Here is a 14,957-nt window from a genome sequence, read left to right on the forward strand (position 1 = left end):
CGCATTTTGTGTGTACACTAAAAAAAGATGCGTTTGATCCGTTTTTTCAATCCTTTTTTTTTTGTTGCAAAAAGGATGAAAAAAAAAACGGACTGCAAAAAACGCATAAATAGTGCAAATAAGTTTACAAGATGTATCAAGGGCACTTGCGTCTAATGATGATATTTGCGCAACAACCGTAAAATTTTGCACAGGCCCGTAAACCTCCTGCTACTTAAATAGTGCAGATGATGCAGTGATGGGACAGCGCCATCTACTGTCAGTTCAGTGTAAGCACTGTACTGTATTCTCAACTAGAGGAAGCAGCTGTGTGTCCAAGTGTAATAAAAAAATTGGAGATGAAGTGAAAAAAACAGTGATAACATGATGACATAGAGGGATATATTCTGGCCTAGGCTATTTTACACCCCTGGTATAGAACATATCCCCTGGGGTATACTGTAAGCCTGGGTCAGCACTGAGAGAAAACAGTTGACATGATAACTTGGGAGGGATATAGTCTGGCAGGGTATATTGTGGCCTGGCTAGACTGTCCCCAGGTTTATAGTATGGCCTAGTCTATATTATACCCGGGTATGAAAATATATGGCCCTGGGTGTACTGGGGCCTGGGCCCGGGGTGAGAAAACCAGTGAAGTAATAACGTTATGGCCCGGAGAGATATAGCATGGCCTCGGCTCTTTTACACCCCCAGGTATATAGTTTATCCCCGGGGTATACTGTGGCCTGGTTCGACATTAGATGGATATTATTCTGGCCTGGATGGGTATACTCTGGTCTAGGCTGTGTTACACCCCAGGGTATAGTTTGGTCTAGGCTATTTATACCCTGGGGTATATTCTGGCCTGGATGGGTATACTCTGGTCTAGGCTGTGTTACAACCCCAGGGTATAGTTTGGTCTAGGCTATTTTATACACTGGGGTATATTCTGGCCTGGAGGGGTTATAGTTTGGCCTAGGCTATTTTATTACCCGGAGTATACTCTGGGCTAGGCCATTTTATACCTGGACGGGGGTTAATCTGGCCTGCTACAACCGGCCCTCCCCCAGTGTGATAAACCCACCCCTCTGTGACGCGGTTCCATTAGAATCAATAGAGCCATGTCACAGAGGGCGGGGGTTCCCTCCTACTGGGGGCCGGGCTGCCTCCAGTGCTTTAGCCCCAACCATGACCCATTTCAAAAAAAGGACTGAAGCAACAGCTTCCCCGCGTCGGCGCTGTTCTATTTATGTGATGGTGCATTTGCTTTAATTGGTAACTCTGGTAACAGCTCCGGTGCAGGATGGGAGAGAGACCACCAGGATAGTGAGAATCATTATCATCCCGGTGTCTCTCTCCCGTACCTGCACCGGAGCTCTCATTATCTGTATGGTGTGACAGTGCGGCGGCCAGTAGATGGGATAGAGCATATACTGGGGGAGATGCTCTCACCAGCTCCCCTCTCCTCCAGCAGACCTGTGCTGCATCCCTGCTGCCCTTTGTAGCCAACCCCCCGTTATCATATAACCAGCAATATAAGGGGGGAGGGTGTATACTACTATCATATAACCATCAATATAAGGGGGGTGGAGTGTATACTACTATCATATAACCAGCTACATGGGGGTGGGTAGTTGTATACTACCATACCTCTCAACTTTTGCAAAGAGCAAAGAGGGACATGTGCTCCGCGGTCCCCATAGCCACGCCCCCATATGACCCTCCATAGCCACGCCCCCATAGCAACCCTCCATAGCCACACCCCCATAGTGACCCTCCATAGCCACTCCCCTACAGTCACCACATGCTGCTGACTGAATAGTGCCCGATATAGTATCCAATCCCCCCCAAAATGCCCTATATAGTATCCAATCCCCCATTATAGTGCCCCATATAGTATCCAATCCCCCCAATATAGTGCCCCACATAGTAGCCATTCCCCCCATATAGTGTCCCACATAGTAGCCAATCCCCCATATAGTAGCCAATCCCCCATATAGCGCCCCACATAGTATCCAATTCCCCATATAGTGCCCCACAAAGTAGCCAATCCCCCATATAGTAGCCAATCCCCCATATAGTGCCCCACATAGTATCCAATCCCCCATATAGTGCCCCACATAGTAGTCAATGCCCCCATACATGCCCCACATAGTAGCCAATCCCCCATATAGTGCTCCACATAGTAGCCATTCCCCCCATATAGTGTCCCACATAGTAGCCAATCCCCCATATAGTAGGCAATCCCCCATATAGTGCCCCACATAGTATCCAATCCCCCATATAGTAGGCAATCCCCCATATAGTGCCCCACATAGTATCCAATCCCCCATATAGTGCCCCACATAGTAGCCAATCCCCCATATAGTAGCCAATCTCCCATAGAGTGCCCCACGTAGTATCCAATCCCCCATATAGTGCCCCACATAGTAGCCAATGCCCCATATAGTAGCCAATCCCCTCATATAGTGCCCCACATAGTAGCCAATCCCCCATATAGTGCCCCACATAGTAGCCAATCCTCCATATAGTGCCCCACATAGTAGCCAATCCCCCATATAGTGTCCCACATAGTAGCCAATCCCCCATATAGTGCCCCACATAGTAGCCAATCCCCCATATAAAGCCCCACATAGTAGCCAATCCCCCATATAGTGCCCCACATAGTAGCCAATCCCCCCATATAGTGGCCAATCCCCCATATAGCGCCCCACATAGTAGCAAATCCCCCCATTTGTGTGGCCCGACCAGAAAAACAATAAACCAGTAACTCACCTGTCCGCCGGTCCCAGCAGCTCCTCTCCCGGCAGAGCGCGCACTCCCGTCATCCTCCGGGGCGGGCAGCAGGTATACAGACACTGACTCTGCCAGAAGTAATTCATGACAGAGGCTGCAGGTCACTTCCGGCACAGTCAGTGTCTGTATACCCCGCTGCCCGCTCCGGAGGATGATGGGAGTGCGCGCTCTGCCGGGAGAGGAGCTGCTGGGACCGGCGGACAGGTGAGATACTGGTTTATTGTTTTTTTGGTGGGGCCACATATAATGCGGGACACTGGGTGCCATTCCGGGACAGCACCCTGAAAACGGGACTGTCCTGCGGAATCCGGGAAGGTTGGGAGCTATGTACTACTAACATATAACCAGCAATATAAGGGGGAGGGGTGTATACTACTATCATATAACCAGCAATATAGGGGGGAGGGGGGGGTGTATACTACTATCATATAACCAGCAATATAAGGGGGGGGCTGTATACTGCTATCATATAATCAGCAATATAAGGGGGGGGTGTATACTACTACCATATAACCAGCAATATAAGGGGAGGGTGTGTACTACTATCATATAACCAACAATATAAGGGGGGTGGGTGTATACTACTACCATATAACCAGCAATATAAGGGGGGGGGGATACTACTATCATATAACCAGCAATATAAGGGGGGGGGGCTGTATACTGCTATCATATAATCAGCAATATAAGGGGGGGGGGTGTATACTACTATCATACAACCAGCAATATAAGGGGGGGGGCTGTATAATGCTATCATATAATCAGCAATATAAGGGGGGGTGTATACTACTACCATATAACCAGCAATATAAGGGGGGGGTGTATACTACTATCATATAACCAGCAATATAAGGGGGAGGGAGGGTGTATACTACTATCATATAACCAGCAATATAAGGGGGGGGCTGTATACTACTATCATATAACCAGCAATATAAGGGGCGGGTGTATACTACTATCATATAACCAACAATATAAGGGGCGGGTGTATACTACTACCATATAACCAGCAATATAAGGGGGGGGGTGTATACTACTATCATATAACCAGCAATATAAGGGGGAGGGGGGGTGTATACTACTATCATATAACCAACAATATAAGGGGCGGGTGTATACTACTATCATATAACCAACAATATAACGGGGGGTGTATACTACTATCATATAACCAACAATATAAGGGGCAGGTGTATACTACTATAATATAACCAACAATATAACGGGGGGTGTATACTACTATCATATAACCAACAATATACGGGGTGGTTGTATACTACTATCATATAACCAGCAATATAAGGGGGGGGGGGTGTATACTACTATCATATAACCAACAATATAAGGGGCAGGTGTATACTACTATCATATAACCAGCAATATAAGGGGGGGGGGATACTACTATCATATAACCAGCAATATAAGGGGGATGTATACTACTATCATATAACCAACAATATAAGGGGGGGGGGGTGTATACTACTACCATATAACCAGCAATATAAGGGGTAGGGGTGTATACTACTATCATATAACCAGCAATATAAGGGGGGGGGGGGATACTACTATCATATAACCAGCAATATAAGGGGGGGCGGGGTGTACACTACTATCATATAACCAGCAATATAAGGGGGGGGGGCTGTATAATGCTATCATATAATCAGCAATATAAGGGGGGGGTGTATACTACTACCATATAACCAGCAATATAAGGGGAGGGTGTATACTACTACCATATAACCAGCAATATAAGGGGAGGGTGTATACTACTACCATATAACCAGCAATATAAGGGGAGGGTGTATACTACTACCATATAACCAGCAATATAAGGGGAGGGTGTATACTACTATCATATAACCAACAATATAAGGGGCGGGTGTATACTACTACCATATAACCAGCAATATAAGGGGGGGGGGGGTGTATACTACTATCATATAACCAACAATATAAGGGGGGTATATACTACTACCATATAACCAGCAATATAAGGGGGGGGGTGTATACTACTATCATATAACCAGCAATATAAGGGGGGGGCTGTATACTACTATCATATAACCAGCAATATAAGGGGGGGGGTGTATACTACTATGATATAACCAACAATATAAGGGGCGGGTGTATACTACTACATATAACCAGCAATATAAGGGGGGGGGGGGTGTATACTACTATCATATACCCAGCAATATAAGGGGGGGGGGGGTGTATACTACTATCATATAACCAGCAATATAAGGGGGAGGGGGGGTGTATACTACTATCATATAACCAGCAATATAAGGGGCGGGTGTATACTACTATCATATAACCCGCCATTTAAGGGGGGGGTGTATACTACTATCATATAACCAACAATATAACGGGGGCTGTATACTACTATCATATAACCAACAATATACGGGGCGGTTGTATACTACTACCATATAACCAGCAATATAAGGGGGGGGGGGTGTATACTACTATCATATAACCAGCAATATAAGGGGGGGGGGTGTATACTACTATCATATAACCAGCAATATAAGGGGGAGGGGGGGTGTATACTACTATCATATAACCAGCAATATAAGGGGCGGGTGTATACTACTATCATATAACCCGCCATTTAAGGGGGGGGTGTATACTACTATCATATAACCAACAATATAACGGGGGCTGTATACTACTATCATATAACCAACAATATACGGGGCGGTTGTATACTACTACCAAATAACCAGCAATATAAGGGGCAGGATGGCAACTTTTCACCCGGGGGGCAAGAACACAGCACTGGTTCACAGATGGAGGCGAATGGTCAGGATGCAGCCAAATGTACTTACTGCACTCTGGATTTCATGCTGCGATTATTAGCTATTTATTTCAATAGATGTAATCGGCAGCATCAAATCCACAAAGGATGAAGTATGAACATGCCCTTAAAGAGGTACTCTCTCTCCGATCTATCTATCTATCTATCTATCTATCTCCTATCTATCTATCTATCTATCTATCTATCTATCTATCTATCTATCTATCTATCTATCTATCACACCTAGCAATGATCTGTTCTCTGATTGGCTCTCTGCTTTCTCCCCAGCACAATGTAGGCCTTTGTGACATCACAGAGTGACCTCAGCAGCACATTATGACATCACCTAGGTGATATAAGCTGCTGCAGAGCTCGAAACTCCTCAGAGTTGGAGTAGGAGTCGTAGTGTAAGTATCTCCTTATTGCCCCCATCCTCTGCCCCTCCCCCGCCCTATACTGAGCCCCCTGCGCCCCCAAATCTCTCCCAATAGAACTTACATTTGTTGGAGATCCAGTAGATCCATAGAATAAGAGGTTTCTGGCTTCTTCTTCAGGTTCTCGTGTTCTTATATAATTGAGGAATACAGATCACGCATGATGTTGGATATGAAGGTAAGAGCCTGTTCACACTGTGTGTCCACTGCAGTCATGTGTCAGCCTATAGGGGGCGCTGCCACCATCACACACACAAACCACATCACATAAACCCAATCTCAGCTCCATAGCAACCAATCACAGGTCCATAGCAACCAATATTTCATATTACCAAAGCAGTGTGAGAAGTAAAAGCAGATCTGTGATTGGTTGCTATGGGCAACAAGCAGAATCCTAGTATAGTGCAGCACCATAAATCTTCCCCCAGGTACTGTAACAGCTGTGTGTTTGTGTTGCTGCCCCCTGGTGGTCTCCCCCTCTATTTCTGTTGAGCTGCCCTGTTATAAATGTATATATTATTATTTTTTCTTTCACCCTCTGGATCATTGTATAAGTATATATATGCCTCTCTATCACTGTATAGGTACATACATTATATATATATATATATATATATTATATATATATATATATATATATAGACATATATTTATACCCCTCTGTAGCATTGTACAGGTATATATAGATGGGGGTATCTACTATTATATATTTATTTCTATACTACCCCTCTGTATCATTGTATAAATGTATATATATATATATATATATAGATATATAGATAGATATAGATATAGACAAGGTAAACCACCACGGCACTCCAGATGAAATCAAACAGACAGGTTTATTCCTCTCCTTGTCTACATAGCTGTACACACTGCTGGCACCCCCCACAAGAACTTATCTGCACGAGTGCAGCTCCCGCTATACATATCATATATGCATACACCCCCCCCCCCTGTATCATTGTATAGGTGTATATACACATACAGGTATTATGTATGATATGGAGGAGATATACTGAATATATGTGTACACCCCTCTGTATCATTGTATAGGTGTGTATATATGTATACAGGCAGGTATTATGTGTGATATGGAGGCGGTATCATATACACCCCCCTCTATCATTGTATAGGTGTATATATACAGACAAGTATTATGTATGATATGGAGGAGATATACTGTATACTGTATATATGTGTACACCCCTCTGTATCATTATATAGGTGTGTATATATGTATACAGGCAGGTATTATGTGTGATATGGAGGAGGTATCATATACACCCCCCTCTATCATTGTATAGGGCAGGGGTAGGGATCCTTGTCCGCCATGTACGCCAATTTTTTTTAAAAGGAATTCAGCGAAAGGCGTATAGTCTGAATAAAATTAAAACTAAGGGTACTATTACACGGAACGATAATCATCCGAATCCGCCCGATTATCAGTCCATGTAATAAATACACGATCAGCTGACAGGCCACTCTGAAGCTAGAGCGCGCGGGACCCAGGGAGAAGCGGACCGCAGAAGCATCCCTGGAGAGTGGATAGGTAATGTATATAGTTTAAAAAAGGGCTGCAAGAACATCAGTAATGAGCGACGATCTAGCAGATTGGCTCTAGTTTACAGATATTATCGGGCCCCCATCGGCCCATGTAATACCACTCTAAAACTGATCACACACACACAGCCCCAACTGACCCGCCCCCATACACACACTACCCCACCAGACCCCCCCCCCCCACACACACACACACACACTACACCACCTGATCCACCCACACAGCCCCAACTGACCCTCCCCCATACACACTCTACCCCCACCGGACCCTCCCACACACACTACACCACCTGACCCACCCACAAAGCCCAAACTGACCCACCCCTCCACACAAACTACCCTAACGAACCCCCACACAAACTACACCACCGGACCCACCCACACACACTACACCACCGGACCCCCACACACATTACACCACCAGACCCACTCACACAGCCCCAACCCCATACACACACTGCCCCACCGGTCCCCCCCACACACTACACCACCTGACCCACCCACATACCAACACTACCCTACCGGACCCCCTCATACATTACACCACCTGACCCACACACACAGCCCCAACTGACCCCCCCCCCCCCACACACACACACACACTATCCCACCGGACCCCCACACACTACACCACCTGACCCACACATACAGCCCCAACTGCCCCCCCCCCCTCCCCCACACACACACTACCCCACCGGACCCCCCACACACTACACCACCTGACCCACACACACTGCCCCACCGGACCCCCACACACACTACACCACCTGACCAACACACACAGCTCCAACTGACCCGCCCCCACACACACACTACCCCACCGGACCCCCACACACACTACACCACCTGACCCACACACACTACACCATCGGACTCCCCCCACACACACACACACACTACACTACCTGACCCACACCCATACACACACTACCCCACCGGACCACCACACACACTACCCCACCTGACCCCCCCCACACACACACTACCCCACCTGACCCCCCGCACACACACACTACCCCACCTGATCACCCTACACACACTACCCCACCTGACCCTCCACACACACTACCCCACCAGACCCCTCACACACACTACCCCACCTGACCCTCCACACACTACCCCATCTGACCCCCCCCCACACACACACAGGGCTATATATATATATATAAATAAATAAATAAATATAACATATAGGGCTATGTACATAACATATAGTGCTATATATATATATATATATATATATATATATATATAAATATCATATAGGGCGATATATATATAACATATAGTGCTATTCCCCACAATTTTTTTCGATCAGACAGGCTACATTTGCTCTAAAAAAAACGTGACGTCATGACTCCCCAGTCTATACCTTCAGCATCCAGCAGGGGGCGCAGTATATGTAGAAATTACATGTAATGGCCATTCCTGTGCCTTTCTGCCCAAAATTTAGCTACCTGCCTCCCCGCCCTGACAGAAACCCCTAGTGCAATCATCAACCAAAATCCCCCCCCCCCCCCCCCGGCCACCCGATTCCGTCAGAAGTTCTGTCCAGTGTATTGAGTAGCCCTCCACCCCCAGCTCCGGGCAGGAGAGCAGTACGCTGCGACCCTGTGCAACGAGAGACAAGTAATGTATACAGAGCTGGAGCGCAGCGGGAGCCAGGCAGCAGAAGGGGTTAAGGGGTCGGCAGAATTACATACATGCAGTGGTCGTTCAGACCGCTGCATGTATGTAGTGACAGTGAACTGCCAGGACCTGACAGACTTGCAGCAAGATTTACGCTGCAAGTCGGTAGGTGTGAAGGCACGCTAATATCGTATGTTGAGGGACCGCTGTATTAGGAATTTGGTAGAACTGGCTCAGTTCCCCTTAGCAACCAATCAGATTCCACCTTTTATTCCTCACAGAATCTTTGAAAAATAAAAGGTGGAATCTGATTGGTTGCTAGGGGCAACTAAGGCAATTCTACTTTACACCAGTTTGATAAATCTCCCCCTATATGTGCATTTCCCATAATTAGAGTATATTAGGAATTCATCTAACTTTGCTAATGAAATAACATTAAAAAAAAATAGTTTTTGGACAGAGTTCTCCTTTAATTCGCCAAAACTGTGCCTTCAAAATCAGGATAGTCCTGGCAAAACTAACTATGTATATATATATGTAGTGAGACAGTGAGAGGACTGGTGGTCGGGGATGGCTATATATCTCCCTGATACCTGTCATACATGTGCACCTGGCTCCAGTCCATGTCTCATCCTGGGAAAGCTGGGGGAGAGATGGAGGAATCCAGGAAGGCCGAGGACCCAGAGCAAACTACTTCCTATGGGACTCCTGCTAGTGGCTGGAGACCGGCCTGGATTTGTATGGAATGACGGGCAGGATGGTAGTGGGGCCTGTCATTCCCTTCTGGCCAGTCCAGGTTTTCATGTCTGGCCCAAGTCAGCACAGGTGCTGGAGGCTGCTCATTACTGGCCTTATAAGAGGAGGCAGGAGGAGGCCACCACTCATCACTGGCCTTATAAGAGGAGGAGGCCGCTCATCACTGGCCTTATAAGAGGAGGCCGCCGCTCATCACTGGCCTTATAAGAGGAGGCAGTAGGAGGCCACTGCTCATCACTGTCCTAATAATAAGAGGAGGCTGTGTGCGTATCTGTCCTGGGAGGGGGCAGGCTGAGGTGTGCGGAGCTCTGACCTGTACGGTGTGAGGTGACATCCTGGGGGGTATTGTGGCCGCTCTCCTGTATAGCTGTTAGAGGTCAGAAGAGCAGGATGTCTTATATCTGTCCCTGTAGCTGCTGTGTTACTTTTACTTTCATAAATAAATTGGAGCCTCCGTGTTCTAGAATATAGTTCTGTCCCCGTCTCTGACTGGTGCTCCTGCCCGACTCTACAAACCTCGTCTCCCACTGTGTATATTTGTGTGTGTATATATGTATCAGTGATATGAAAGAGATAAATGTGTATATATTCTTCTGTATCAATGTATGTGTATGTATATAATCTCTATCAGTGATATGGAGGAGGTATCTATTATATATGTATATACCCCTCTGTATATATGTGTGTATCTCTAATACAATGAAACAACTGAGACCTCCCAATGCTTCCTGCACTCACTTATCCCTGTTTTATCCCTATAGTCTGCAGAAAGCGTCTTGCTATGTAAGTACCTCCATCTCCCTGCTATTACCCCGACCATCCTGTCACACCCTGCCACCCTCTCTGCCACTATTCATCCTGCCACCCTCTCCGCTACCCTCTATCCCCCCCCCCCCTCACCCACCATCATGGTGGAAGGGTTGGATGTCACTTATACTGAATATCTTAGTAAATCTCGTCTGTGTTTCTTCCTTTCTAGCTGTAGATGACAACAAACCCTGGTAAGTAAGTCTTCCTTCTGGTTGCGCCTCTGGCGGCCGTTGTTACCTCAGTTAGAGATGAGATGTGAGGGCGGCTCCGTTATTCTCGCTCTCTTCTTCCCTCTAACAGGATTGAGGATGAGGACGAGGGACCGGATGAGATGTGAGTAACAAATATGGCGGCTTCTGTGTTAGTTGTGGAGACTTGTGTTATGTTTCTTACCATGGCTTCTCCTGCAGATGGATCTCCGCGGTGCGCTCGGCCCCTCATGTTTTCTGGTATGGCGGACTCCTCATATATGGATATAGAATAATTTCTGTAGGTTCCATTTCTGTTCTGTTCTCCTAACCACAGTTCTCTTCTCTACCAGTGATGGCTACATAGAAAAGAACCTTTGGATCCCCCGCCTCCGTCCCATCAGGTAGGACCCCACCCTCTCCTATCCGCCATCACACTGTGCGCTCCCCTTACACTGGGGCTAGAGAGCAGAGAACCTTCCGGAATGGGTTTCTAGAAGGTTCTCTAAGGTCAGCTCCATGTACCCTGTTCTATTCATTCACAGAACTGGGGACCCCATTCTCCTGATCAGTGAGGGTCTCTGATTTCAGACCCCCCACTAATGTCTCCTGGTCTTTGTAGTGTTATAGAATGATTTGTGTTTTAGGGAGGAATCGGCAAGAGATTTTGAGAGGCAGCTCAAAATGGACAAGAAGATGGAGCGTCATGCTCGCAAAAAGGAAGAGCAAGAGAAGCGTCTGGCCATGTAAGTGTATGGTGTACACCAACATAGACACATAGATGACACCGCCATATAGACACTGCACTGCCCCCTGGGGAGACATTAATATAAAACCTGTCTGTGCACACAGGCGCCATCTAGTGGTGGCAGTCATGGGGCATATTGTGCCGTGCACCAGGGATAACCCTCAGTCTTGGAATACCCCTGATTGTGTATAATACAGTAAATGTACAGAGTCCTAATGTCTCCCGCTCTTTATATAGTTACATATAAGGGGATTTGTGTGTTATGTACAATAGGGAGAAGATAAAAATGCTGGAAAAGCAGCGAGAGGCTGAGAGGAAGATGGAGAGTAGGATCCAGCGTAAAGCTCGGAAGAACGAGAGAAGAGAGAGACGTCTGGCCATGTAAGTGGATGGAGTACACAACATACAGACACATAGATGACACCGCACTGCCCCCAGAGGAGACATTAAAGGGGGAGTTCACCAAACGTTTTTTCTTTCAAATAAACTGATGCCATAAAGTGCCAGAGATTATCAACTGCTGTATGTTCTGCAGGAAGTGGTGTATTCTTTATAGTCTGACACAGTGCTCTCTGCTGCCACCTCTGTCCATGGCAGGAACTGTCCACTGCAGTAGTAAATCCCCATAGAAAATCTCTCCTGCTCTGGACAGTTCCTGACATGGACAGAGATGGCAGCAGAGAGCACTGTGTCAGACTGGAGAGAACACTGAAACACAAAGGGCCACTAAGCCCACTAGACGCGAGGTTAGCCCCACAAGGATATAAAACATAACTTTTTATAAAGTGATGTTTTTTGAGAGGCGTGAAGTAAGACCACCAGACTGACCGCCCCATCATACACTGTGTATATCTGCCTATTAGGTGCTAATAGAGAGTGCAACACTGTGTGAGCCGCAGACTATCTCTATTAGCACCTGATAGGCAGATATACAGTGTATGATGGGGCGGTCAGTCTGGTGGTCTTACTTCACACTTCTATAAACATCACTTTATAAAAAGTTACGTTTTATACCCTTGTGGGGCTAACCTCGCGTCTACCGGGCTTAGTGGCTTTGTGTTAAAGGAGTTATACAGCGCTACAAAAAACATGGCCACTTTCTTCTGGAGACAGCACCACTCTTATCTCCAGCTTGGGCAGGGTTTTGCTGCTCAGTTCCATTGAAGTGAATGGTGCTTAAATGAAAACTACACCTGACCTGGAGACAAGAGTGGGGCTGTCTCTGGAAGAAAGTGGCCATGTTTTTGTAGCACTGGATAACCCCTTTAAGTGTTTTTTCATAGAACCTGGTAACCTCATTTTGCTGAGCACCATTTTGTTAGTTATTTAGACTAGAATACACCACTTCCTGCAGGACATATAGCAGCTGTTAAGTACTGGAAGACTGGAGATTTTTAAATAAACAAATGGCAAATCTCTGGCACCAGTTGATTTTTATTTATTTATTTTTTTTTTTAACTACTCCTTTAGTATCAAACCTGTCTGCAGGCGCCATCTAGTGGTGCCAGTCATGGGGATATCCTGCTGCACAATGCCACCATCTGGGTATAGGATCCATTACAGCAGTGCTCCCCAGCTGCTGCAAAACTAAAACTCCCATCAGGCAAAGATTGTCAGGGCATGATGGGAACGTAGCTGGAGAGTCTCAGGCTGGAATACAATGCACCTGAGGTTGTCAGGGCGCGAAGAGAGTTGTAGTTCTGTAACAGCTGAAGAGTCACAGGTTGGGGGCCACAGCATTAGAGGGATTGTCATGTTCTGACCAGTTATATGGGCACCAGTAGGCACGGAGCAGGATTCCACTATTGCCCCAAGAGACAGACATGAGATCCTCAGTGGTGTCAAACTCCGGCCCTCCAGTTGTTAAGAAAACTACACTTCCCATCATGCCTAGGCAGCCAAGCTCTAGCTTTTACTGTGAAGGCATGATGGGAATTGTAGTTTTGTAGAAGCTGGAGGCCCTGAGTTTGACACGTGTGCCTAAGGCTAAAGGACGTCACGTATAAAAGCTTTAACACTGCCGGCCCATCCTCAGGATAGACTAGTATTGTGGGATCTATGGGGCCCGGATCAGGAGGAGCTGCAGCACCCGGCACGGCCGCTCATATGGCCGGCGACCTCAGAGGTCTCCTCCTATGTGAGCCGCTCTCTGGAGAGTCGGTCAGTGCGCTCCTCACCCGGGATCTCTCAGGCTTCGTCAGCTTACTCCTGCTTCTTGTTTCTTAGGATAAGATCCATCTTCTGCTGTTGCTGCCGCCCGGCCGTCGTGGAGTAAGCTGTGAGTATGGCTGATCCTTCCATTGTCCCTGGTTCTCTTGGTAGAGGGGTGGCATCCACTGGGTTGGGGGTGACTGTGATTTCTCATGCAGTATATTGTCAGATAAGGGGGGGAGCACAGCTGCATGGGATACGGCTACTGTAAGGGCCCTATTCCACGCGCCGATCAATAATGTAAACGAGCGCCTATCTGCGCTCTTTTACTAGGCCTATTCCACGGCCCGATCGTTTAGCGAGGGCTGCAGGGACATTGTTACTGATGTCCTAGCAGCATACATTACCTAGCAGGGCTTCTCCTCCGCTCCGTCTTCATCCTGGTCCCGCTCGCAGCATCAACTCCAGAGCGGCCTGGCTGAGCTGTCAGACCACTCAGCCAATCACTGGCCGCGGCGGTCCCGGTCTATGATTGGCTGAACGATGTGACAGCTCAGTCGGCCCCCTCTAGTTGATGCTGCGAGCGGGACTGAGATGAAGACAGAGTAGAGGAGAAGCCCTGCTAGGTAATGAATGCTGCTTGAATCGTCGGTCGCGCATCTCTATTCCACGCATCGATGTGCGGTGGGTGACCGAATTTATGTTTGGGCCTAAAACGATCAGCCGATGACATTATCGTCGGCTGATCGTTTTCTCTATTCCACCGAGTGATAATTGGCCGAATCTGGCCGATTATCGATCCGTGGAATAGGCCCCTAAGCCCCATACATTGTCCTAGACTCTATTCCTGGTGCGGGAAACATCTAGAAGACTTGAGAAGATGAAGACCTCCACCTCGTCCTTAGTCCAGGCTCACACTGTCTCACAGGCTCCTCTTATCCAATAGTCATGAATGACTCCTGACAGACCCCATTCCCTTTCATGGGCTCCGTCTGGTTCTCCGCTCCCGTCCATTATTGTACAGTATAACAGGATAATGCTGGAGGAAGAGTTTATAGGACGTAGAAGTCCACATGGATTTTATGGGAAAGGCTGTGAAT

At 47.1% G+C, this 14,957-nt stretch overlaps 1 protein-coding gene across 1 annotated transcript; it reads left to right on the forward strand.

The window, feature by feature from the left end:
• The first annotated feature begins 6,138 nt into the window (after positions 1-6,138).
• On the forward strand, positions 6,139-14,010 carry LOC138795143 (putative uncharacterized protein DDB_G0271982). Its single transcript, XM_069974114.1, has 9 exons — positions 6,139-6,190; positions 10,722-10,743; positions 10,940-10,961; positions 11,071-11,103; positions 11,181-11,219; positions 11,312-11,362; positions 11,606-11,704; positions 11,980-12,087; positions 13,933-14,010. The coding sequence occupies exons 1-9, from the start codon at positions 6,173-6,175 to the stop codon at positions 13,979-13,981; spliced, it is 441 nt and encodes a 146-aa protein (XP_069830215.1). The 5' UTR covers positions 6,139-6,172; the 3' UTR covers positions 13,982-14,010.
• Positions 14,011-14,957: the final 947 nt, after the last annotated feature.

Source organism: Dendropsophus ebraccatus, chromosome 6 (assembly GCF_027789765.1).
Source record: "Dendropsophus ebraccatus isolate aDenEbr1 chromosome 6, aDenEbr1.pat, whole genome shotgun sequence".
NCBI classification, from domain to species: domain Eukaryota; kingdom Metazoa; phylum Chordata; class Amphibia; order Anura; family Hylidae; genus Dendropsophus; species Dendropsophus ebraccatus.

Excerpts from the sequence above, each read along its gene's own strand:
- LOC138795143 (XM_069974114.1), top strand. Across the intron at positions 10,744-10,939 it reads TGCAGAAAGCGTCTTGCTAT|CTGTAGATGACAACAAACCC; the intron begins GTAAGTACCTCC and ends CTTCCTTTCTAG. Across the intron at positions 11,220-11,311 it reads TCGGCCCCTCATGTTTTCTG|TGATGGCTACATAGAAAAGA; the intron begins GTATGGCGGACT and ends CTTCTCTACCAG.